Genomic DNA, 25,734 nt, shown 5'->3' on the forward strand with positions numbered 1-25,734 from the left:
AATGCCTTCTCCACAGAAGCCTAGGAGGCAAAGGCCCTGGCCCAGCTCATTGAAATAGAAGGGCAGTCTGCTCTCACTCATCGGAGAAAACACATGGGAACATCTGCAGCCCTCAGTTTCGACTGGGCACCAGAAAAAGGTCATAGCTTCCAATAAATAATCAATGGATTGATTTCAGAAGACTCTAAGGCTGCCCTTCCCAACCTTTAGTAGTTGAAAAATCTCGGTTCTGATTAGAGATGGAACTCGTGGCGTGGGCAGGGCCCTGGGTTCAGTCCCCTAAACCACAAGTGACAATGACCACGACGAGGACAGCTCTAGGACGAATCTTGGACTGAGCAGGAAGTCTATCAGAGCAGTAGTTCTCAACCTGTGGGTTGCGACCCGACGACCCCTTCTTGGGGTCGCCTAAGGCCACTGGAAAACACAGATGTTTACATTACAGTTCATAACAGTAGCAAAATTACAGTTATGAAGTAGCAACAAAAATAATTGTATGGTTGGGGTCACCACAGCATGAGGAGCTGTATTAAAGAGTCGCAGTGTTAGGAAGGTTGAGAACCACCGGTCTAGAGTAAAGTATGGTGCTTAGAAACCAGTATCCGGGTCTGGTAAAATGGCTCAGCATGTAAAGGTAGTTGTCACTAGCAAACCAAGGTCCATCCCCAAAGCTACACACACACCAAAACACACACTGAATCAACGTAAAAAACAGAAAATTGTAACAGTATCTGAAACAGCACAGGCAGTGGCTAAGAGCAAGGGGATTTTGTCTGTTTCACTCACATTTAAATCCCCAGTGAATCAGGCCCCTAAATGAGGGAGCTAGCACCTACTGGCTTCAGGAAACCTCTCAAGTGAGTGGCACCTTTCCAGCTCACTTCTGCACAAGCACACGGGCTCCTCCTCCGTTCTTGGTGGAAAGTGGATGTGCACTCTCACATCTAAGCAAGTGCTTATACCAAGCTCTGAGCCTGGAGGCCAGGCCTGGTGTGCATGCCCTCAGGAAGTCAGGAGCTCAAGGGCAGCCTTGATTAGTAGTGAACTAGGCCAGCCTGAGCTACATGAAACACGGTCTTAAAATTAAAAAAATAATAATAATAGGGTTTTTTTTTTTCTTAGCTTAAACAGACTGATTTGGGGGAATCTTTCCACTTATCCCCACTCTACACATCCATGTATTTCACCAGGAAATAGAGCAGGTAAGAGGACAGATTAAGAACACAATAGAGGCCAGACGCAGTGGCGCACGCCTTTAATCCCAGCACTTGGGAAGCAGAGGCAGGCGGATCTCTGTGAGGTCGGCACCAGCTTGGTCTACAAAGTGAGTTCCAGGACGAGGGCTATATAGAGAAATATTATCTCAAAAACAAAAACAAACAAACACAACAGAGACCAACACCCAAACCCCAAATTAGGGGAAAACCAGGAACTCTCACACACATTGCCGCCACCTCATTCTTAAACTCTGAACAAATCTTCTGAGACTAATCTCTAGCCATCTCCACCATGTGAGCAGAACGAGGAGCTCCAGCCACAGCACTTCACATGTCTAGGGACCAGACACCCTTTCACATCGGGGTGGGTAAGCTTTCCATCCTTGCTGTGACTCCAGAAAGCACCCAAGCTCCGAAAGGGTCCTGGGGGCCCCAGGGAACCCCTGTTGAGGAGGGGTAGGACCAAATGCTTTGGAAAGCTCACACAAGATCTTGCAAGCTTAACAAGAGGGAAAGCAAACCTCACTGCAAAGTCTCCCCAGCTCAGCTGTGCAAACAAATGAAAAGGTCCACTTCTTCTGGGTCCTGTCCTAGCTGTCCTTGACCACAGGCACAAGCATGCACATGTATGCGAGTGAGCATGCACACGCAGAAACCACTTCACATCTCCAAAGGCAAACAACCATGAAAGGTCTACACAGTTTGTTTTTGTTGGGTGTAGTGCTTTTTCCCCTAAATCACATCTGACTTCGTGTTAAAACATCAACCTTTGGCCAAAATACTCTAAAAACAAAGCTTAATTGGTTTTCAAGTAGCCCTTCAGAGAACCCAGGAAAAGGTCTTAGGTGGGTCTCCCTCCGCCCTGATTACAAAACTCTTGGAGGCTGCAGTAATGCCCCAGTAGGAGTGCTGGAAGAGGTCCCTCCAGGGAAGCTACAGAGATGCCTAACTGTGTGCACAACCACCTGCAGGCCATCCCAGGAGGCGGCTCTGGTTCTGCACATCTGCAATTAGGGCTCAATCTCCTGAGTCAGCTTGAGTGCTCATCACCACTTAACAGAGATGGTGGAGGAACTGGGTCCTAAGAGCTAGGACCAGAGGCCAAACTCCTGCATGAGGGGCAACCCAGGACAGCATCTACAAGTAGCCTCCAGTTTTACCACTACCCCCTCCTCAAATATACCACTTACTCTCCTCACAACTAATTACCGTACATTTCAAAGATGACACTCAACATTCCCTGGGCAGGCTTCTACCTATAAAAGATTAATGCAAAGCTATATATACACCCCTCAACGCCACCGCTAGACGCATTTGCTAGTGTAGGACAATATGCTCAGACACTGACATTCCTTCAAAAAATGTCCAAAACTACTCGTCCTGTATTTGGGATAGGGTAAACCTGGAAGCAACCAAGTCTCCAACGACACAGAACTGCTGTGGGATGGTCTGTATGTCAAGTGTGTTGCTGATTGGTCAGTAAATAAATCACTGATTGGCCATTGGCTAGGCAGGAAGTATAGGCGGGACAAGGAAAAGAATTCTGGGAAGTGGAAGGCTGAGAGGGAGAGACACTGCGATCCGCCATGAGGACAAGGAAGATGTAAGGTACCAGTAAGCCATTAGCCATGTGGCAAAGTAAAGATTAATAGAAATGGGCTAAATATAAGCGTAAGAGCTAGACAATAACAGGCCTGAGCTAATGGCCAAACAGTTTAAATAATGTAAGAATATGTGTGTTTATTTTATAAGTGGGCTCTGGGTCTGACGGGACTTGGTGGCAGAAGCTGGAGAGAAATTCTCCAGCTACAAATGGCGTCCAACGTGGTGTCAAGAGTTTCCACCTAAAAACTTAGAAAAAAGATTCTAAAACGGAACTAAAAACAGCTTCCTAATTGTCTCTCTCAAATGAGCGGCAGCTGCCGGTTTGAGCTACTGGCGGGTTCCTAGTGTGCACTCTCGACCTGCAGTATGGTAGGAATGAGGCCTCTGCAAGTAACACATTAAGCTATGTGGTGGATTTAGCCTTTGCTAGTACAAAACAAAAAAAAGAGGTTTTTGGGCTACACGCTGCTTGGATAAAAGCATAGACCCACGATAGCTCCCAGAGCTGGCGGTAAACGTAGCCATGTTGGGAAGCTGAGGTGGGCGGAGCCAGCAGCCACAGCTGCTGCAGTTTAAGGCAAGAGATTCACAATAAGACAGATTCAGATGTAATAGTTTACAATGTATGTAAAAGATACGTAGGCTTCAAAGAGACAAAAAAAAGTGATATATAGAGTTATAGAAACAAATACATAGTTTTAAAAAATAAAGTCTTTAAAGAGACAGTAAAGGTAGTATAAAAAATAAGCCACGTAAAGATGACTACCACACAGAGAATCTGGATTATGTTCTCTTTGATATTCGTAACTACAGAAAAACATTTGATTGTAAAAGCTGTTGAGTTATGCCAAAATGTATATTTTAAAGGTACCTTGACTTCAAAATTTGGATATAAGGATATGTTGCTTTGGAAAAGAGTCTCTGCTTTTGTTTCCACAGAAAGCCAGAGACTATGGATTTGTTCCAGATTAAGATACATCAGGTTTGACCAGCCAAGACCCCCTGAAAGGTCTCCAGTGACACCATGGCCCAGATGATTCAACATTCAGAATGGTTTCAAGGCAACTGGCTCAGACGATACAGCCTCACGGACTACTCCATGATCCTAAAATTTTCTTTCTGTCTCCATAAGATACAGCGCCCCCCTCCAGCAGGAAGTAGTAAGAGAAGCTACGCCCAAACTCCCAAATATACCAAGCTGGCTTTAGAGATGGAATTGGCTCACTCCCCCTCTAAACCCAGACATATTGCTCAAAAAAAAAAAAAAAATGGTTAAGAGATTCTTGTGTCCCAAATCAGAAGAGCCCTCTGGTGTGGGACAGAAAAAAACCAATATTTTTATTTAAATCAGGTTGATTATAAATACAATCTCTTTCTAAAACAAAAAGGGGGATAGTTTAGATATGATAGGATAAAAGGGTAGATTAATGAACCTACTTTTAAAGAGTAACAACTTGTTTAAAATGTTTTACATTGCTATAGATTTTAGTTTATTGATACAAATTTAAACTTAATTTTGTTATACTGTATATATATTTCTATTCTTGTTTGAGGTATTATGTTTATGTAACTCATTTAAAATTGTAATGGATAATTAAAAAATAGATTAATAGTTAGTCATCTATGATACTATTTGTAGCCATGTTAGTTAAGTCTTCTAGGTATACATAGATATATTTCAGATAGATAGGTAGTCTTCAAACACTTCAAAGACCTACAGAATATGGCATTTAAAATGTTTTAAAAATTTAGACTTTCTAGACAGTGAGACATGTCTGCTCCTGACAGCACCGATTTACTTCAGAGAGGAGGATGGGCATCGAAGACACTCCATACGGAGTTTATCTTCACCTTGACAAAAATAGCCATTTGGGCAAGAAACTGTTCTTGCCTGGACTGCCTGATCAACTGGACATGCAGGACCCATACAAAGGTGACCACTGAACTTTGCTTGACAAAATGGTCCTTCAGGTTCCTGCTTTGCAGAGAAAACTGCCAGACATTCTACAGGACACAGAGAAAAGTGAATAAGAGACTCTAGGCCTGTGGGCTGAAGACAGATGCCCCAACCTTACAAGAGAACTTTGAATGACTGTCCAGGCTGCCAGCTGTCTCTGTCTACCCTACAAGACTCCTAAGAGTTGCTTATATCCTTCTCCATTTCTCAGGTAGTAGTATATCCTTCTGAGGTCTTTGATGTGGTTAAAGACTAGATACTTACAATTTTCCTTAGTTATAATAAAAGATAAGTTAGATATAAAACCTTAAACTTACAAATATAAGATAGATAGGATCTCTTCTTTAATATTGTAACTGTAATTCTTGCTTGATAATTGTTTTGTTATATGTAATTTTACTATGTTAAAGTTAAAACCTTCCTTTTTAAAAAAAGAAAAGGGGAAGTGCTGTGGGATGGTCTGTATGTCAAGTGTGTTGCTGATTGGTCAGTAAATAAATCACTGATTGGCCATTGGCTAGGCAGGAAGTATAGGCGGGACAAGGAAAAGAATTCTGGGAAGTGGAAGGCTGAGAGGGAGAGACACTGCGATCCGCCATGAGGACAAGGAAGATGTAAGGTACCAGTAAGCCATTAGCCATGTGGCAAAGTAAAGATTAATAGAAATGGGCTAAATATAAGCGTAAGAGCTAGACAATAACAGGCCTGAGCTAATGGCCAAACAGTTTAAATAATGTAAGAATATGTGTGTTTATTTTATAAGTGGGCTCTGGGTCTGACGGGACTTGGTGGCAAAAGCTGGAGAGAAATTCTCCAGCTACACAGAACCATACATACTGGACGATTCCATTTACATCCTACTCCGCAGGTTGGGGAGAGAGGAAGCCACAACACTAGGAAGAGGGAGGAACAAGGGAGACTTAGGAGTATTTCATCAGAGCGCAGTAAACTTCAGCCCTGGGTCCAAATCCAGCCAGTGTTCGTATTTATAAATAAAGCTTTATTGGAACACAGCCATGCTTTTCCCTTCATGCTTGTCTCAAGATGCTTTCAAACCAAAGTAACATCAAGTTAACCAGACTGGCTATATATCCTCAAATTTGAAAATACACACAAGCCCCCATCTGCACACTGACAAGGGTGAGGCCTCTTGGATGTTCTCACATTTGTAAGTCCATCCTCTTCCTTACTAAACACTTGCGGACTGTGCTGTGTTTCAGTGACACTTCTAAAAGGCCAATGGTCTGGATGAGGATGGTGCTCAGGGAACAAGCTCACACTCAGCATCCAGGAGTCCCTGTGTTCCATCACCAGCACACACACACACACACACACACACACACACACACACACACAGCACGCAATAGAATTAAAAAACAATTTATTATCATTGCTAATAATAACCGTACAGTACATATTATTATGCCTGTTTAACTTTCGGTCCAGCTGCACTGTGTTCTCAGCCATTCTTGCTGCCCTTGTCTTTTCAGAACCAAGGAGGGCTGGATGGAATCAAAAGTGGGGAAGGTCCCAGCACAGCACCTGACACCAGGGGACAAAGGGATGTGTCCATAGACTCAGTCAGAGGCCATTCACACCCACGGTGAGCCTGGCTGAGTGCTGAGATGACAGAAGGGGAGGGAGGGAGGGAGGGAGGGAGGAAGGGCAGGAGGAATGAACCTCATGTGACGCCCGCCCGGTGTCATAGTACCAGGTTATTTTAGGATGGAGCTTAGGGAAGAGCAGCAAGCTCAGCTCCTCCTGAAATACAGCATTTGTTAAGGTTCAGCCAGTTTTAAGTTTCCAGGGAAGAAACGGCTGCCCCAACATCATGCTGGATTTAAGCTTGGGATGAGAGAAAAGGCCAAATCTGGTTTTCTGTGCTCCAGGAGAGGCCACCCCCCCACCCCAAGGCTGCTTTCTCTCCCCCACTCCCCACGCACTCCACCACCCACCCACCCAGGCTGCTGCTGAAATGCCCAGAGAATTCAGAGAACAATCTTACTCTGTCTGAGCTTTGCCTTTTTTCCCTCTGCTTCTTTTGTTTTGTTTTTGGCCATTTATCCTTTGATGATCACGCTAAAACTACAGCTAGCTGCCATTTGGCTCGGCCTTGTGCTGGTCGAGCAGACACTGAGCGAGAATGGACACTTTTGAAAGCATGCTGCTAGGACTCCAATAAAATGTCCCTCTGTTTGCCCACATGGGCATCAGGCCTTAGCAAATAGAAGCAGGGGAGAACAATACTACCTGTTCATGGAGGAACAGGGATGGTTTCAGTCCTCCAAACAATAAGCTCTGTAATTTACTCCATCTTCCTCCTGAGAAAGGGCTTCACATGGCCCGCACTGTGCCAGGTGGTTTGGAGAAAGACGAACTGCGTCTTCAAACAAGGGGCACTTCAGCCCCGGGTGTAAAGAGCCAACAGCTGGGCTGGTCTCGGGCTGGTCTCCCAGTGACATGGCCCCAGCCAGCCTTTCCACACCAAGATAAGAATCACTGTCCTATTCAGCCTCAACAATTCCCACACCCCAGGCAACAAGATTCCAGCCCTCCTGTGCTGGAGTAGGCCTCCCTAGGCCTGGGGACACTGTGTTTATCCACCCATTCACCCAGAGCCGGGGTTTAGACTTGCTCTCTAACCAAGCCCTGAGTCCAAACTGTTTTGCAAAAGCAAGACTGGGCCTTAAAAGGAAGCAACTTCCAACAGGAAGTGTGCCAGGAAGAACTGGAGCTTCATGCTCACCACACACACACCAGTTGTGAAAATATCTGGGTGTGGAAGAGTGAAAGTCAACAGGTATGCTTTTCCCCTGAAGCACACACAAAAAATCAGTACCTTACCCAAGCACAGAGGTAACGTAAATATTTTTAAGCCCGGCTACTATAGCCTTGAAATAAATACAAAAAGACTAGGAACCAACCACATTTTTCAAAGACCTGCTGACTCATGCCTCTCACTGGAGGGATGATTCCATTCACCTGGGGCAAACAGCTTTTTCAAAGTAATAAGGAGGCTGAAACAGGTTTGAAATGGCAAAGCTAAGAAGATGCAATATGGTGGATGGGAAGTAGGGGTTCCAATAGGCCACACAGGTACCCTCATACCCATGTACACACATGTATTTTTGTGTACCCTCATACCCACGTACATACATGTATTTATGTGTGCCCTCACACCCATGTACATACACGGTGCAAACATGTATACTTGCACACATGTGCATCTGCACACATGTCCACACACACGTGTATAGGCACGCATGTCCACAAGCACAAACACACTCACACAACAACCTGCAAAGGCTTCCTACCAAAGAGCCAGCAAGAAAGTGGCATTCACCAAGCCAACAGCAACTTCAGAGGCTCTAAGCCAGACTTCCACATCACAGCCAAACAAAGCTCTCAAAAGCCTCCTTGCCAAGGGTTTGCAGAGAACACTCAGGATGTGGGTGTACAGTGAGGGACACCATGAGACGTCCCTCCTAGCAAGGCCAGGCCGCCAGACAAAGCGCATTAGTCTGCCCAACCCCACTGCCGCTGTCGGCTGGCTTCTGTTCAGCCCCACATCTACATTAGTCTGTGGTTTGTTTAGCCTTTGGATTTAAAAGAATGGAAGCACTAGTGAGCGGGAAACAGGACACTCATCAGAAGCTGCCTTTCCTTCCAACACAAGAGGCCCAAGAGAAATCAACATTTGGCGATGGGCAGGTCAAAAGTGCTACCTTAGCACCACTGGCCATGATTTTGATCCACAGGAAACAATTCTCCCAACTGTCACATGGCCTCCTCACCAGCTCCCTCTCTCAATTCTTCCTGTTCACAATTGGCCAACCTGTTTTCCTCCCAACTCAAGGCCCTTCCTTCAGTAAAAGGCAGTAACCATACCCAACATGGGTTCTGAGCCCCCACGATGCCTGATCAAGACAATCTTAAACAACATAGACCGATCTTGCTTTTCGTATCTTTAAATCATTTTAGCAACATTTCTTCTGTTCTTCACTTCCCACCTCCCTCAATGATTCAAACCACCACCACCACCACCACCATCATCTCATCATCATAATGACATCACCATCATCATCATCACCATCATCATGACCATCCTCCTCATCATCATCCCCATCATCACCACCATCATCATTATCTGGGTGAGGGAGGCAGAGAATAAAAAGACACAAGAGACCTACACATTGGTAATTCAAGCTTCAGAATCTCTTGCGCCTCCTACCTGAATTGCAATCTGGTGTTCAATCGTTTTGTACGCAGAGTAATGAGTGCTGCCGGATTGAAAATGGAGCTGTAGGAAGAAACCAAATCAAAGCGTTCTGCTCATGTCACAAACTACAAGAAAACATCTTAAGCAGTTCATGAATAGCAGACAAACCTCCCTAGACTGAACTGCCACCCTGGCATTCAGTCAAGACCTGTGGACTTTCCTTATTACGGATAAGATGACCACACTAATCTGAATCGTTGCTTTTGTTTTTGGTTTTGGGGGTTTGGGGTTGTTTTTTTTTTTTTAAGCACCCATTCAATAATCGCAAAAGGGGAGGAGGAGGGGCAGGACTGAGAATCAGTGACACGGACAGCAGAGACTGAAGCCCATAAAGACACAAAGGAAGCCAGTGGGTGCTGAGCAGAAGGCTGAAGAAAACTTAACAGGGTGCTGCAAAAGTCAACAGAGTCTGCGACACACAGGCAAGAGTAAAGACAGAGAGCTGGAAGAAGCCACGAGCCTGCAAGTACAAGCCCACCCCCTGCATCTCTAACAACTGAACCCTGGCTTGCAGACACAATCTATTTCTGGGAAACCAAATGTCTCTCCGGAGTTCAGGGGCCACCCAGCAGCACCTTATACATTCTTTGGCCATGACTAAGCCTTTGGAGCCTAAGACATCTCTACAACCTGCACTCTAGTAATCTACGCTACCCCTAAAGGAAGCCAAGCACTGCCCAAGAGCCCCAGGTCGGTGAAGGACCACTTCTCAATGAATCTCTGCCTTACTCCTAGGACCACAGCTCTCAACCCTGTCTTTCCCTCTGCATCCATACGCATCCCCCCATTGTCAAGTGAATTCCCTTACAAAAGCACCAAGACTCCTCCCCAAATGATACAAGTTAACCTTGGGATGCTACCCAATGGGTAAAACAAGCACCATGGGTTGAGGCATTTTATAAATAACCCAATAATCACAGAGAGGGTCTCAACAATTATCTGAAATGCATTACTATACTCAAACAGATGAGGAAGCATCAGATGGCCTACCCCCTCCTGCAGCAGGCAAGTCGGGGTACCTCCTCCAAATACTTGGATCAACACCTATATTATCATCTTTATTCTCACAAACTGTAAGCATGACTGCTTCAGAACTAAGTTACCAGAACCCCCTGTGCTCCAAGTACCATTGGGGCTGCAGTGGACTTTTAAACTCAGTTAATTTGTTATCTTGTTCCCTGGAAAGAGAATTCAACAGGGTCTGTTTGCTCTTTTAAAAAGGAAAAAGACTCCCGTAAATTCTGAACTAAAATGTAACAACACTGTAATAATGCAGTCTAAACCCACATTACTCAAAATGTAATAAGTACCCATTTTTAGTATACAACGGACTTGAAGAGGATGTCAACAGCCACCCCCCCCAAAAAAAAAAAAACCTAAGAAAACATGTTAATCAAATTAAAGGAAGACAAGCTAAAGCTGGGGAAAAAATAAAAATAATCTCTATACATGCCAAAGCTGAGCAATAAACCACTCCCCTCATACAAGTGAATATGGACAAAGTAAACTAAGTGTCCATGCGCACAGCCCCCACACATTCAAGGAGCCCATCAAAGTGATTGGCTGAAAAAGAAAGGTGCGTCTGAACCCTTTGTCCCCCCACTACCCACCCCAGTCAGTGGAGCTGGGATTTCACTCATTACTGTGACAATTTTCCATCATGTTAAAACAACTTTTGTGTGGGGGACAGGTCTCTTTGCGAGTTTGGAATTCCTGGCTAGAGAACAACTCTTCTCTGAGAGGAGGTCCTCTCTCCTCAGCAGAGCAGGCAACAGTAACAACTTGGTCCTTCCTTTCAAGGGTTTTATTCTCCTCTTTTCCAATTGCCCAATTCAGAGCTTAATGGAAACTTGTCCAAGCTTCTGTTCCCACAAGCCCTGCGGAGCCCCAGGCAATCTGTACTCAGGGTAACCACAGGAATCTTACATTGTCAATTAAAATTGAATGGACACCTGATAACTTCGGATATGCCCTGGAAAATAATTTCATGTAGTCATCGTCTTATGAATAAATTAATGAAACTGTGACTACGCCAAATGCAATTTTCACTTGTCCAGTTCCATTCTTAATCCTTGCATTCACCACCTCCCCATAAAGCACCAATGAGCCTGGAGTGAATGCAGCAATTAAAATGGTAAAAATATACATACACACTACATATACGGAAGTTTCTAAAGACTCTGGCAGAGAAACCTGCATCAAGAATCAAGTCAATTTACCTCCAGTTAAGCGTGCCTGCACAGGATGCACATGTGGGCATACATTCACCCTCACACCGTTTTAACACCTCCAAACAATGTAACTTCCTTAGGGTAAGCAGACACCCTCTTACACGCTCACAGCCCCAGCCGGTGCAAAAGACTCCCTTAGAATCTAAGTAGGATTTCTCCCAACCACCAACCACTGTGTTCTAGAGAATTCAGAGCCCAGGCTACCTCCAGCCAGCGACAGCAAAGAATACCAAATGTTCTTATTCTCCCTGGGGTTTCTACCCTCTCTTTTCCCAAAAATGCTTTTTTGGAACACAGGCTTTAGCAGCTTTTTTGCCTTCCCTATAAAACATGAAGAGGCCTTGTTTGTTTACAGCCCAGCTTCTTAAAGAGAAAGTACAGATGCTCCGTAAGAACTTGGCATTCCAAACTGAACTGGTCTCTTGTCTGCCTTCCTCTGCCTCCCTCCCCCCACTCCCCACCATAAGGAAGGAGAAAACAAAACACGCTTAGGCCTCTGTGTTTGAAAGGGTACATGAAGACAGAGGTCCAGGGCAAGAGGGCTTATGCCTTATCTGAGATTAAAAAGCAGGTGCCACACGTTTAACACACTCTACACAGGTCACCTGGAAAGCTCCAAGTCACTTCCTCATCCCATCCTGAGGCTTCCCTATGTAGGTGTGTCCTGTGCCTAGGATAAGTGCCTCTCTCTCCCCTTGGACAGTCCAGGGAGTCAGCAGACTCCAGGGTCCTTGGTTCATTTCTTCCCTCCTAGGAAGCCCCACAAAAATGACACGTTCCCTTCCTAGGTCACAGCCGTCAAACACCCCTCCCTATCAGAGCACCCAAGCGACCAGGCCCCGCTTGTCCAGGAGAGTCAGGAAGAGTTGGCAGTTTTAAGTAGATGCTTGCAACACTACGACTAACTGCTCCCTTATTACCCTATCTTGATTCCTCTGGCTTTATTTCTAATCATTACCACTGACTCTAAATTCGATGCTACAGATACTGAAGATGAGAGATACCCAGGGATAGAAGAGGAACCAGCCTTTGTCAACCACAGGAATCTCATGCTCCAAGCCACAAACAAAACAGCAGTCTTCAATGGGGAGAAGAGTAAATATTACACCAGTTCACGTCACTTAAAGGATGAGGTAGGGCATGGACTCACTTTTCAGTTTTATGAATCACCTAGCTTTCTCATATCTGTTTGCACACCTGTGTGCACTCTCGTGTGTGTGTGTGTGTGTGTGTGTGTGTATGTGTGTGTGTGCATGCACACACACACATACACACACACTCATACATACACACACAAACATATCAGATCAATTTCTTAAACAGGTTGGATTTTGCGGGGGTGGGTGGGGGTGGGGGTGGGTCTTGGTCTGTTTTCCTTTTCCCTTCTTCTCACTTGCTCACTTGAACTCTAATTTCCACATCACCAGCTTTAAAGACAAAATATTTTCTAGTAGTTTATCTGAGACCTTGTCTTAGGTCCTCATCCTTTCGGGGATACTGAGGCAACAAAAAAAAGGTAATTTATGTGCCCCATAAACACAGTCCACCCCATCACAACATTGCCCTGTCCCATGTAGATGGCCTTTTTCATTCAATGGAAAATCGACTCTTGCCCAGGACCTGGGATGGCTACCACCCATCCTGATGCTGCCTGCTCAGAAAGTGCCAGATAAGCCTCAAGATCCAGGAGGAGGTCCAGGGGGATGCCTAGAAGATTCTTGGATTTACAATCCCTGCAAAGATCCAGACAGAGAATCTTTGCAACATCCTAAACCACTGTCTAACAAAGACATTGCCTCCTCACTTCCTGGTATTGTACCCCAGGAAAACACATGCCACAGAACGCGTGCCCTCAGACCCTAGAACAAACTCTCTCTCGATGTCTCATCGGTCCATCATACGTCTATTTACCCTCATTAATTTCTTTCTCTTCCTCCCCCCACCCCTCCGCCTTTTCCTCAACCTGAAACCCTGAGCTATGAGTCAGACCTGGATCATTAACTTTTACAGCTTCCATACACATCCACCTACTCACATTTGGGGAAAGAAGTATTGACTTGCAACATTGCCTGAGACCAAAATCCTCTAAAAGGAAGAAAGGGGGAGGGGGAGGGAGAATGCCTTCAAGAAAGTTTCCTCTACATCTCTACCAAGGGGATGCTCCCTTCATTGTTTTCCTGCTTGAGCTCCAATCCCTGGCAAAGACAGGCTAGAGTTGAGCTTGGTGCTGATAGCTGTAGGCTTTTCTGGGCCTGCTTTTGAGGAGAGACTAGTTGGTGTTCTTTAAACATCAAAACATAATTAAAGTTCTTCATCTGGGAGTGAAGCTAAAGCACATTTCTAGCACACAGGGGCACGTGGGCTGAAGTGCTGAGGCATGTTCTTAACGCAGCAGTTTTCATTAACACTTGCTACAGAACACCCTCAGAACGATGCGCCATCGTTACTCCGCTTAGCAGTCCCAGGGTTAGAACTCATAACGAATTCATTTGCATTAATGTGGATCTCATGTGTCCTTCCATGGGTACGCTATTGCGATTCCCTGGCTCAATAAAACTGACAGGGCAATAACATAGTGCCTCTTATTTCACTTTCTAAAACAAACAAACCCACCCAAAGACCCACACGGATCCTCTCAAATTTTTTCAAGCATTTTTACTAATATATTTAGTACATCATAATTGGCCCAGCACGGGGGAATCTAGTTATCTTCTCAGTAAATATTTATAGCATCACTCTTTCCCATTCATTGTGCATTTTCTTAGAGGATCTCACTGTAGTGCTACATCTGCAATTCATTGACTTTACAATTTACCACATGTTGGGATGGGAGAGGTCTTAGCTCCATTTGAATCACTACACAAATATGCAAGTGATTTATCGGTTTTAAACTGGAGACTGCAAGAGAGGGACTCCGCTTTCCTGAGTATTACTTCTTCTGGCAGACCATGAACAATTACAGTTCGTACTAATTAAGCTCTGTAAATGTGCCGGGCCCTGCTAATGCCTACCAGGCCTCACATTTATTTTCATGATGCCAAACTTTGGCAGGCCATTGTTAACTCCTTCAGAGCTGATATTACCAACAGCTACGTCTTCCCACTGCAGCCTGAACTATCTAAGACCACTTCATGACAAAAAGAAAAAAGAAAAGAAAGAAAAGAATATATAACAGACTGAATTACCCACACAAAATCAGATGTGCCTAAGGAAGAAAAGCCTATCCTGGGAAAAGCGGAAAAACACCGTGCCTGATAACCCCTTCAAAGATCCCACAGCCCAGTCTTTGTAATGAGCTGTTAAGGGATTCACATATCCCTAAGGGCTAGTAAGTTTCTGCATTCCATTGATTAGAAAATGAAACCTTTCAGCCTGGGTCTTTAAGTTTGAGTTGGATTGGAGGGAAAGTATTTGCCTAGAAATGCTAGAGTCATCCACTCGCCTTGTTGTATCATTCAGCGGTCCCCACACTTGCTCTACACACACACACACACACACACACACACACACACACACACACACACACACACATCCCAACAGCAGCAGCAGCAGCTGCAGCCACAGCACTATGTGGTCCACTTTGCCAAATGTTCACCAAAACAATTCACTCTTTAAAACTAAGTTAAAACCTCTCTCACAGCTGGGTCTGGACCTCAGATAATTCTCCAGCCAGACTCTCCACCTCCAGATGTTCGGGGGTAACTGATAGGAAACATATTGGTTGCCTGATAGAACACTATCAGCCAGTCTCTCACTCCAGAGCAAAGCCACATAGTTTTTAAGGGTCCTCCCCCCAACTGTCCCCCTGTCCCACACCAGAAGTCAGTCCATCCTGTCCACTCCCTGCTCTTTAACACTTCTCAGTCAAACATTTATTCTGCACCTCTGGCTGGATCCAGTTTCCACAGTGCCCCCACCCAAGCCCAGCTCCCCAACATAAACCTGTTTTTTGTTTTGTTTTGTTTCGTTTGCTTGTCTATGAAATTCCTTTCACAGGCTTTCTCCCTGTACCTCACTTCTTTTTAAGCCTTCATATTAACTACAACACTATACAATGTGTATATTTCCCCTTCTAGCTCAGTGGAACATCTTTTAAATGAATGTACATTCTCCCATATCAGGTTTCTTTAAGTAGTGTGGGAAATATGCACAACATAGGCAAAGTGGTCTCCAGGAAAAGAGGGCGGATTAAGAAAGGAAAGAGAGGGGAACCAGAAGACAAGGAGAAAGAAGCAAACACCCCAAGAAACTTTGCTTTTGAAAAGAGCATTACAGTGTTAGAGCGGAGGTTCCTGAATTCCTATCCCTCAAAGTGCTTTATAAACGTGTGTAACAATAGCTTAGGGCAAAGAACAGGTCCACTGCAAAGGAAGGAGATGACTGTCTCGGTCAACTGGGACTGAAGAGGTGCAGGGAGGAGTGGGGGAGAGGGGAGGGCAGCTTTAGCGATGCATCCCCCCCCCCATCTCCTTGCTTATAATTAGTGAGAGAAATCTGAGCCACTGCCAACGTCTGCGGACCTTGAATATCATAAGGGCAACGTGGCGTCAAATATCTTAACATTCATAAGTGTTATGGGCTGCAAATAAAGCCCGTGGATTTATGACTCAGGGAGGTTGCCAGCAAAGGGCTGGGGCACATTTCTTTCAGCAGGCCTGTCGAGGTGCAAGTTTGCCTTTGGTTGTAAAATTAACCATTTCCTTCACAAATGTGCTCAATTATAAATCCGAGTTGAAGATTTATTTACATGGTTGCCAGTATCTACTTCCTAAAGAAACTCAGACACCCACCATCTACCCACCCCACCCTACCGCCCCCACACACCTCCAAAACAAAACCCTGAAGAATCATGGTCAACCCTCCTTTTCAAATCATTGAAATGTGCCAGCAAAGTTATAAATGTGGTCAAAGATATCATCAAATTCCACTCCCACCAAGACTAGGAAGCTAGCTAGCACCTACTTCCTTGGAAGCTTATTTATTTGGCAACTCCGAGATTTTTTTTTTAAAAGGGAGTAAATCATTCCCTGCCTAGTCTCCTCCCTGCCCCCAATACAATGTCATCTACTTCCTGTGCAGGAGAAAGCATCTGCTAAATCCAGGTTGTCCCATACTTAACTGCCAATAAACCAACTTCCACATAACTTCCAGACAGCTGGGGGAAAGGTCCTCGGGAGTTTTTAGTCACGGTCCTAAACACGCGTCCACACAAAAATTTGCAGCTGTCCTTTCTCTACAGTGCATTTTCAGTGTGATTTGGGAGCCCCTGTTGTGTGACATGTGACAAAATGCAAAATCCTCTCTCTCTCCTCTGCCTTCTCCTCTACCCTCTGATGGGAGGGAGGCCAGACCAGGCCAGCGCTTCTCAGGTGGGCTCTGCAGACACTTTTTTGTATGCACCTGGGCACCCTGTGGGATGGGAGAAGGTGCTCAGATCTTGAAAAGATTTCTACCCTAATCTGGAAAAGCATCGCCTCTGGTATAACCATTAAATGCCCACCCCCCTTTTTTAAATGGCGTGCAGAATTGCAGCCATCCTATGCCACAAACAGAGAAAGCAGTATTCTAGATGTCACTCCGGGAAACCTACCTGTAACTTTTTCACAGCTTGCTCAGAAACAGAAAACTAGGCAGCTGCCAGCAGCAACTCCAAAGGCAATCCCTCTCAGGAAAAAGAAAATCAGGGCAGAGAACTAACTCCAAGCAAGAACCAGCATGGCTGTTCTCAAAGGCAGTCAAAACTGGCGTCCCCTAAACGGTAGCAAAGTTCCCCCAAAATGCCTCTCCTACATGAGCCTTTTACACTCCTAAACCTCACATTTGTTTGTGGGGCTTCAGGAAGCCAAACTGCAAAGCACTAGCATATTAGACTTATAATCATTAAAATATGACTTACTGAGTGAATGCTGAACCCAGACATTAAACCCTAACTTACGAGATTAGCATAGAAGACTTGCTGCATTGAGATTAAAATCTAAACATGTCTGCCATAAATATTTCTGAAGGAGATGAAAACAATTAGCATAAATACGAAAGGAGGCTGAGAGCACCTGTTCCTTTTCAAGGCGATAAGCATTTTATTGTTTTCTATTTAAAATGTAATGACCTGTGTAATTACAGTAATATTACATTGTTATGGAGGGGCTTGGAATGTCACACTTTGAAAAGTGTTGTCAAAACAATCAGGGGTGAAGGTGGGGGGTGGGAAGACAACAGGGAAGGTCCAACATTAACCCTTCACACTCTAGGATCTCAGTCTTTGGTGTCAGGAAGGATTATGTTGTTTGAGAAAGTCGAAAACATTCATTTTCCATTTTTCGGCAAGCCAGAAAAAAAAAAAAAAGTTGCCGGGCTAAATAAAACCTCCTCAATGAATAGGCTCCCTCTCGGTTTCCTTGAAATGCTCCATTCCAAGTTCAAAAATGAATTCAAGATGCTGTTACTTATCTGCTCAACCTAGTAGCAAACAGCTCCGCTGAAAAGCAAAGGCTTTGGGTAGATGAAGCTCTGTGTGAGGGGACCCTTAAAATGAAATCTCACACCTACTGCAATTCCTTCCACCATAGACCCATTTCTTGCAAGCCAGGAAAAAAAAAAGAAAAAGAAAAAGAAAAGCAAAACTTCCCTTTCTGATGACTTTAATCTTGTAACAGTATTTACTCTCTAGAACACAGTGTTACCTGAATCACAATACTGGCACTTCCAGGCCTTTCCATCTACTTAACTAGACTTCTCCTTCATGTATTTTTCTATCTGAATGTATCCTCTTCCTAAGCCACTTCTATTACTGGAGCAAAGATTAAATTAATGTTCTGAGGAAGTCTTTGTCGTTTTAAAGTAAAATCATTACTATCAAGCTTTATGGCTTCTTTGGCAATTAAAAGATTGTTCTAGAGATGATGTATTATTCATCAAAAGCAGATTTAATGATACTCCTTAATTCTTTACATTTTTAAGCAGAAAAACAGAAGTCAGGGTTCCAGAGAATCTATTTTTCAAAGGATTCGGCCCTTTGGCCGGTACTGTTCACAAGTAACAGAAAATGTAGCAAAAAGCACCCCAACCAGCCGGCAGGAAGAGAATGAATGAGCTTATCCCTAATTTGTGTTTACAACTCCCACTCAAAACCAGACCCTATGAAAAACCCTGAGGATTTCAGACCGGGGACCGCTGGCTTGCCTGTGAGTTCCACCCCGGGCTGTATCGAATCTGGAATTGCAAGCTAGCCCTAGCGTCCAAAGGCGGCTAGAGGGGTATCAACCGCCTCTCAGCTCCTTGCCAACGCTCCCGCTCCGCCGCCTAAATAAATAACTTCAATTTTGGAGCACACAGGCTTACCCAGGTAAGGGAAAGGAAAGAGGCAGTGTGCAAAGATGTCTGATGTCTGACGCGCAAATACTAACAGCCTACTGGGTTCAGAAATGCCTTCTCAGAGTCAATCTGATGTCACAGCAGAGGGCCACCCGCTATGTCCACAATTAAAATAACTAGACGCTGTCTATCTTACAAAGCCCACAAAGGGGGCCGTGGGTTGGGAGCCTTCCTTGTCTCACCGGGAAATCATTTATTTGCCTTTAACAATTTCCCTGTTTCCTAATTACAGCACAACACAACTGTGTGGGTTTGAAGCGATGGTGTGGCAAGATCGCCAGCGGTCACGGACGTGCAGTTTGAAAGGGTCAAGAAAGCCAACAAGCCTGCCATCAAAGCTCAATATTCAGATGGCCTTTCGGGCGGCTAAGTGGATTTTAAAATAAAACGAAAGAGGTCTGCATCCTAAGGAGAAGGGGAGGAGGGGAGGAGGAAATTCCCAGGATTACTTTGGAATGTTGCTGGGTCTAGTTTGCAAACACACCGATTCTTTAAGATCCCCTAAGCTACCAAGAAAAATACCAGGCGCTGCTTCCGAGGCCGCAGAGCAGCCTCCGGAAAGCGCGGGCCCTGCTGGGCGGAGGTCAGGCTGTACGTCTGTCCCGGCTTCCAAGGAAGGCACGGGCTCTAGGGGGTTGGGGGGTGGTGAGTGTTTCTCTTTCCTAGGCATTAAAAAAAAAAAAAAAAATTTACCGGTCTAGCGTGCTCTTGCCATTCTGCCAGAGCCAAAAAAAAAAAAAAAAAAAAAAACAAGTCAAACCTGATAGTTAATATTTTAATGCTTAAAAACACTTGTAGATTTGGCTGACTCCAATCCCAGCACGGCTCAATAGTGGGCACATTATTTCAAATTGCCACTTTGAATGAGCGAAGAAGGAAAAACAAAACTAGTGTGTGTAAACACGAGGTAGGGACCACGGCCAGAGGTGCAAAGTGACAACCCCGGGAAGCCCGGCACAAACGCGGCTGATGTGTCTAGAGCTCCGCAATCCAGGCTTTTTAGGGGGGAGGGGGAGGAGGCAGGGGACAGTGTGAGGGCAGGGGGCAGAGGGCCCCGGGGAGGGGATGAGCAGGAACAAATGTCTGCGGTGGGTGTCGGAGATGCGCCGCAGGGAGCTCCCGGGGAGCATGGCACCCCGCGCTGCCCTGGGCCCCTCAAACTTCGGTAGCCGATCCCCCAGAAGGGGAGGCATCCCCAAGCCTCCTACACCTCCTTGAAAGCGCTCACCCTGGCCTCTGTCCCCTCCCCAGGGGCCCACAGTAGCTGATCTGAGAAAGGAAGGCCTCCACAGCCCATCCCAAGGCACCGAAATTTCCCTTGACACAAAAGTCCACTCCAAACAGGCCATCCTGACTACACACAAACCCAGAAGCCTTCCAAACGGGCCTTCCCAACACGCACGGCTCGCTGCTAGAGCCTGGTGAAGCCAAGCCCTGCCGGGTCTGCAGAAAAGAGCACGCCCTGGGCCCCCGGGCCTGCGAGGGGACCAAGCCTGGCAAGTGTGACCTTCCCGTGGAAGAAGGGGCCAGGAGGCCCGCGAGCCTGCGATCGCCACTAGAAAGCTACAGAAATGACCGGCTGGGGACAGCGCCGGGCGCTTCCGCAGGGCCGAGGCTGCGCGCTCAACACCGCAGCGCCTGGAGCCAAAGGCACCGGGAACCCGCGCGGCCCGGGCCGCCCGGCCTCCCAGCCAGCAGCCAAGGGGTTAAACTGGGGAAAGCCCAAGACGCACAGAAGAGGGAAGGAAGAGAGGGAGAAGAAGGAGCTACACAGTCCTCTTCCCAGGGACAAGAAACAAACACCACTAGCAAGGGGGGAGGGGGAAATCAGAGCTCAAAAAAAAAAAAAAGAGAGAGAGAAAATAAAGAAAAAGAAAATTTAAAACAAAAAAGAGAGAAAGAAAAATTAAAAGTTCTGACTGGCATCCCACCACCCCAACAGAGCCCTGCCTGGGAAAGAAAAGGCTCCCCGAATCGCGAGGCAAGCACAAGGAAAGCCAGAACATGGCGAAGCGCAAACAAACCCAGTCCACAAAAGGCAGAGAAAAAGTTTGGAGAGTTCGGGCCGCGAGGGGGGAGGGGAGGGGGGGAGGGGCGGGGCGGGGGAGGGGCAGGGCATGCGGGGCCGGCGGGCGGGCGGGCGGGCGGGCAGGGCGGGGAGCGCGGTGGCACTTACGGTTCGGGCGGTGGGCGAGAGCGATCCGTTGGGGAGGTAGGGGCTCGTCAGGTCGGGGATCATGATGAAGGGGTAGCCGGGATACGGTGGCCCCTTAAAGAGCCCTCCATCTTGCCTCTTGGCCGCTAACATGGCGGGGTGGCGGAGGGGACGGCGGCGGCCGCGCGGCGCGGGAGAGAGCGGGAGAAACTTTTTAGCAAGTGTCCCCCGAGGGCCCGCGCGCGTCCCCGGGGCCCGGCCGGCGCGGGAACTCGGGGAGGGTGGGTAGGGAGTGGGGCGAGGGCACCCGCCAGGCCGACCCCGGGGAGGGGGGAACGCGATCGCGCGGTTTTGGGGGCGCGCGGGGCGCACTCACCTTCTTCCAAACTTTCCCGGGATTTATCTCGGAAACTTTCGGAGCGAGGCGGAGGCCGTCTTTCCGCCTTCCCGGAGGGGCAAAGTGGGGAGGGCGAGGGGCGATCGCCGCGCCGAGGGGGTGCGGGGGAGGGAGGGCCGGCGGGGAAAGGGGTGCAAAAAAACACGGTTACAAGTTTTTGCAGTCCGCAGCCGGGGCAACCGTCCGTGCCGCCCGCCGCCCGCAACCCCGACCCGCCTCGCCTTCCAGCCCCAGTCTCCGAGCCCGGGAACCGGCAGGAACAACCCCGCCAGCCCGAGGGGCTCTTCCTACCTCGGAATCGGAGGAGCTGTTTTGATTCGTCTCTGATTCATTGACCAGCGACGACTTGACATCGGCTAAATCCCTCTCCGCCGAGGAGTTTTCCGAGTTCTTCTCCTCCTGCTCGCCCTCGTCTTTGAAGGAGATCAGTTCGTCGTTAGCGCCTAGGTCATCTCCTCCACCGCCGTTCAGCTGCGGCATTTTTTTCACCCACCAGCAGCAATTTTGGAAGAAAAATGAAGGAGGAAGAAAAGCAAAAAAAAAAAAAAAAAAAAAAGTTTTGCGAGCCCCCCCAAAAAATATTGCAAGAAAAAGACGAGTCCAAGGTTAACTTTTTTTTTTCCTGCTTTGGGGTCTTTCTCTCCTGGGGAGGGGAAAAGAGGGAGGAGGGGAGGGGAAGGGGGAGATCTTCTGCACGCGTGAGTTTGGGTTTCTTTTTTCTCTCGTTCCCAAGGATCCGATCAATGTGCAAAAAAATAATAAATAAAAAAGGGGGGTAAAAAAAAAACAACAACAACAAGAAGTCAGATATAAGAGCAAAGGGGGGGGAAGCCGAAGACACCGAAGGAGCTCGTGCCGCTCGGATTTGAGTGAGTTGAAGTTAGACTGAGCTTTTCAGTTCAAAGGCGGCGCTGATTGACAGATAGAAAAAGGGGGATCGAAATCCGGAGGAACGGAGTAGTCTGGGAGCGGAGATTATTGACAGGGCGAGAGGAACACACTCGCCTTAATGAGATGCCAGGGGGCGGGGCGAGCCCGGTGACGTGTGCATAAATAAACAGCCGGGGTGGGCGGGGCGGGGGCGGCCAACAATGATCCTTTGGGCGCCGGGAGAGGGAGCGGGGCGGGCCGGGGCCGCGGGAGGCGCGCGGGGTGCGGCCTGTGCGCAGTGTGCGAGCCGGGCGCCCGGACGGTGCGGGCCTCGCTCCTGGAGGGGGCGGGTTCCGAAAGACAATGCGGACCGGGAGAGGAGGGGAAGGGGGTGGCAACCAAGTCCGGAATCTGAGCCGGGGAAGGCGGAAGGAAAGCCCACTTGGGGGGCGGGGATGGGGAGAGGCCCAGAAAAAGTGTTAGCCAGAAGTCTTGAGGATGGGGACCAGTAGGAGAGGACTGTGGGACGTGGGGACGGGGTGCTCAATGGTTAATCCCTCAGAGAAGTCGGACACCCTGGGGCGGGATAAGACACAACTGGTCCAAGAAGGCTCACCCCTCTGCTCTGAGAAAACCTGGGAAGCAGAGGGGCCGGGCCATCCACAGTCAAGGAGGCTAACCCACAACGGCTCCCCTCCCTTTTTTCCTTAATGACAGTGAATCATGTCATTAAATGTAAAGACCCACTCGGTTAAATATGCCAAGAAGGCGTTTTATACAAAAACAAATACTTTAGGTTTGTCTGGGGTACTAAAAATATCCTTAAGGGAAATGTAAAGTTATTGGTTTTTTGTGTTTTTTTTTTTTTTTTTAAACTGACATTGGAAGTAGGAAGTGATGTAGGATCCAAAGTCCGTTCAGACTTTGGAGGTGAAAAGTTTGGGCGTTAACGCCAGGGAAAATAAAAGTGAAAGTTCACCAAACCCCCGGGGATGAGTGGGGTTGTAGTTTTTCTCCAAGGGGGTCTGAGATGAAATGCCCAGAGGCTGTGGATGTTGATGGCCCTGTCAAAGCTGGCCTAGAAGCCCTTGGGGAGGAGGTGGGAAGCCCAGGATTTGAGACAGGTATTTGTTGGTCATTAGGTTCAGGGAGGGCAAACTGATTTGCTATGAAATGTGGAAGAAATTACGTTTAAGAAGAAAGGTGGGTTCCCAAAACGGTGTTCCTGGATGGTAGAGTCAGGTCTTTTTCCTTGCAAGTATCCAATGAGAAGTGAACTGGGAATTCCAACGTGAAAAGAGAAACAAAAAAAGAAAGGAAGGAAGGAAGGAAATAATCGGAACTGGCAACTTACTATTAGGTGTGATATTATTCTGGGGTCCACAATGTATTAAATTAGGCTACCCTCCCTTTAAAAAGCTCATCTGTTGTAGATTTCCAAAAGTAACCAGTTTACTGTGTAGTATTTGGAGAGTCTGGGGTTTCAACAAAACTGTCCTACAGGCTCGGGCCTCAGAAAGAAGACAACTGAAAATAACGACACTGAGATTGACAAGGCCAACGAATTCCCCTGCACTGGAAAGAAAAATCCCCAGCACATTAGCACACTAAAGCGGGAGATTCGCAAAATGAGGATGGCATGGGGGAGGCAGGCAGTGAGATCACTATCCCACCACCTCCCAACTTCCATATTCATCAGAAAATCAGAAGTGGAGGGAGAAAGAGCCAGAAAAATAAAAGAATAAAACAAAACAAATGTGTACATTTCATAGGATGGATTGCATGGGACACAAAGTAGAGGGCTAATTAGTCTCAGCAGGTAGGACTAACCTTCAGACTTCATAAATAAATAAGACGATGCAGCGTCTAAGAGAGAACGTAGAGACAGAAAGGGGAGTATTTCAAGACACCAAGCAAAAACACTAAGCATGAAATTCAGCCCTGCCCTGAGTCCATGTATAGATGACTGATCCCCTTCCTGAGTCTTTCCACTGAATACCTTCAGATTCCACATCTAGCCAACAGCTGCAGCTTTACATGCTTATTAATTGCCACCTGTATACAACTTGTACCCAAGTTGGTTTCTATTCCATATCATGACTCTGCCAAGGCCTGTTTGGGGCTTGTTGATATAAATGGGAACACTTTTACAGTAAGTCTGCTTTATGACCAAGTCTTTGTCCTGTAGGATGGGTTTGGGTTCTTTTTGTATTTTTATCTAACCCTAATCTGAATCAAGTTGAATAATGGGGTCTTCTGTGTTCCTTGCGGGATTGATTGTACAATAAAAGCTTATGAATATACTGAATTGAAATTGTTAAAGTGTCATTGTTTTTAACATACTGCATTTTTATCATGTGTAAACACTAAGGGTTTTTTTTGGTGACCAATACCATCATCTAGTTTGGCATAGACTTATTTTTCTCCATCAAAGGGAACCTTTGAATCTTCCCTTAAATCTCCAACCTAATTAAGTGATTCAAAGTTACTCCATAACAGGTCATGTGACACATTTAATTTCATTGTTTGGTGCTGTAAAAAGGCTTGGGGAGAGAAAGTTGCAAGATCTCCCTTGAAATCTAGTGCCTGTTGTTGCTTGTGGTGGTACCCAGAAGGGCAGGGCGGGGGAGGGCAGGGCAAGGAATGCCACTGACAGGTAACAAAATGAAACATTCAAAAAGGAAAAGGCAGATTGGCCCACCATGTGGACCTGCAGTTTATAGATTTGGCAAGAACTCTTTAAACACCAGTTGGCTCATATCTGAGCATTTAGGTACCTTCTCTCTATGCTCTGATGAGTCCTGGTTTAAATGACTGAATTCTGACCAAATGGCCAAGATGCTAAAAAACACAAAAGGGACACCAGGCTAGTTCTAATGTTGGCTTGAGCCTTGCAAGGCATTTGGACGTCCTGGTCTTTGCATGTGGGCATGGGCAGAATGGATGGAGAAGCTGTTCTCATTTCTCAACATTTGGAGCCCCTTCCTGGGCCAGCCCAGGTCCCCAAGTGCCAGGCTGTTCTGCAACACCCCCCCCCCATGTCTTCTTTACTCCATTTCTGGCTTCTTGGTCTTGCCAACAGTCTTCCTTCCATTGGCTCTCTCCGAGTAGGTTTGTGTTAATATTGGTGATCTATATATTGCCTTAAAACTTAAGCGACTAAGTTAACCAGACACGACTCAAGTCTGCAAACCTAGCCCTCAGGAGGCAGAAGCCTGATCTATAGAGTAAATGACAGAGTAGCTAGGTTGACATAGGAAGAGCCTTACATATGAAGTATGTCTACATAAATAAATACATCTTAAAAGAATAGGTTGTTGGCCGGGCGGTGGTGGCGCATGCCTTTAATCCCAGCACTCGGGAGGCAGAGGCAGGCGGATCTCTGTGAGTTCGAGGCCAGCCTGGGCTACCAAGTGAGTTCCAGGAAAGGTGCAAAGCTACACAGAGAAACCCTGTCTCGAAAAACCAAAAAAAAAAAAAAAAAAGAATAGGTTGCCTGGGAGAGCAGGGTGTGATTTCTAAATGTGAGTGTGAGAAGGTGACTGCTGTTTACACTAGTCCCCCTCTAGGCACCAGGGAGACAGAAGGGGTGATCACTGAAATACAGGAACTGAAATAATAGATTGACCATGAGCCATGTTACCTGTGGCTT

The 25,734-nt window shown here is 46.6% G+C and overlaps 1 protein-coding gene across 23 annotated transcripts in view; it reads right to left on the reverse strand.

Annotated features, from left to right (window-relative positions):
• Tcf7l2 (transcription factor 7 like 2) overlaps positions 1-21,763 on the reverse strand; it is a 194,910-nt gene extending 173,147 nt beyond the window's left edge. For 12 of the 23 annotated variants that reach the window (XM_059256330.1, XM_059256327.1, XM_059256332.1 and 9 more), the window contains exons 1-3: positions 21,504-21,763; positions 21,192-21,258; positions 20,837-20,961 (exon numbers count right to left, since the gene is read on the reverse strand). In XM_059256330.1, coding sequence (XP_059112313.1) covers positions 20,837-20,961; positions 21,192-21,258; positions 21,504-21,692 — 381 coding nt within the window. In that variant the 5' untranslated portion in view covers positions 21,693-21,763. Of the gene's footprint in view, positions 1-9,010; positions 9,080-20,836; positions 20,962-21,191; positions 21,259-21,503 lie in introns of all 23 variants that reach the window. The other 11 variants (XM_059256315.1, XM_059256298.1, XM_059256325.1 and 8 more) reach the window with 1 other exon arrangement.
• Positions 21,764-25,734: the final 3,971 nt, after the last annotated feature.

This window comes from Peromyscus eremicus, chromosome 1 (genome assembly GCF_949786415.1).
Source record: "Peromyscus eremicus chromosome 1, PerEre_H2_v1, whole genome shotgun sequence".
Taxonomy (NCBI): domain Eukaryota; kingdom Metazoa; phylum Chordata; class Mammalia; order Rodentia; family Cricetidae; genus Peromyscus; species Peromyscus eremicus.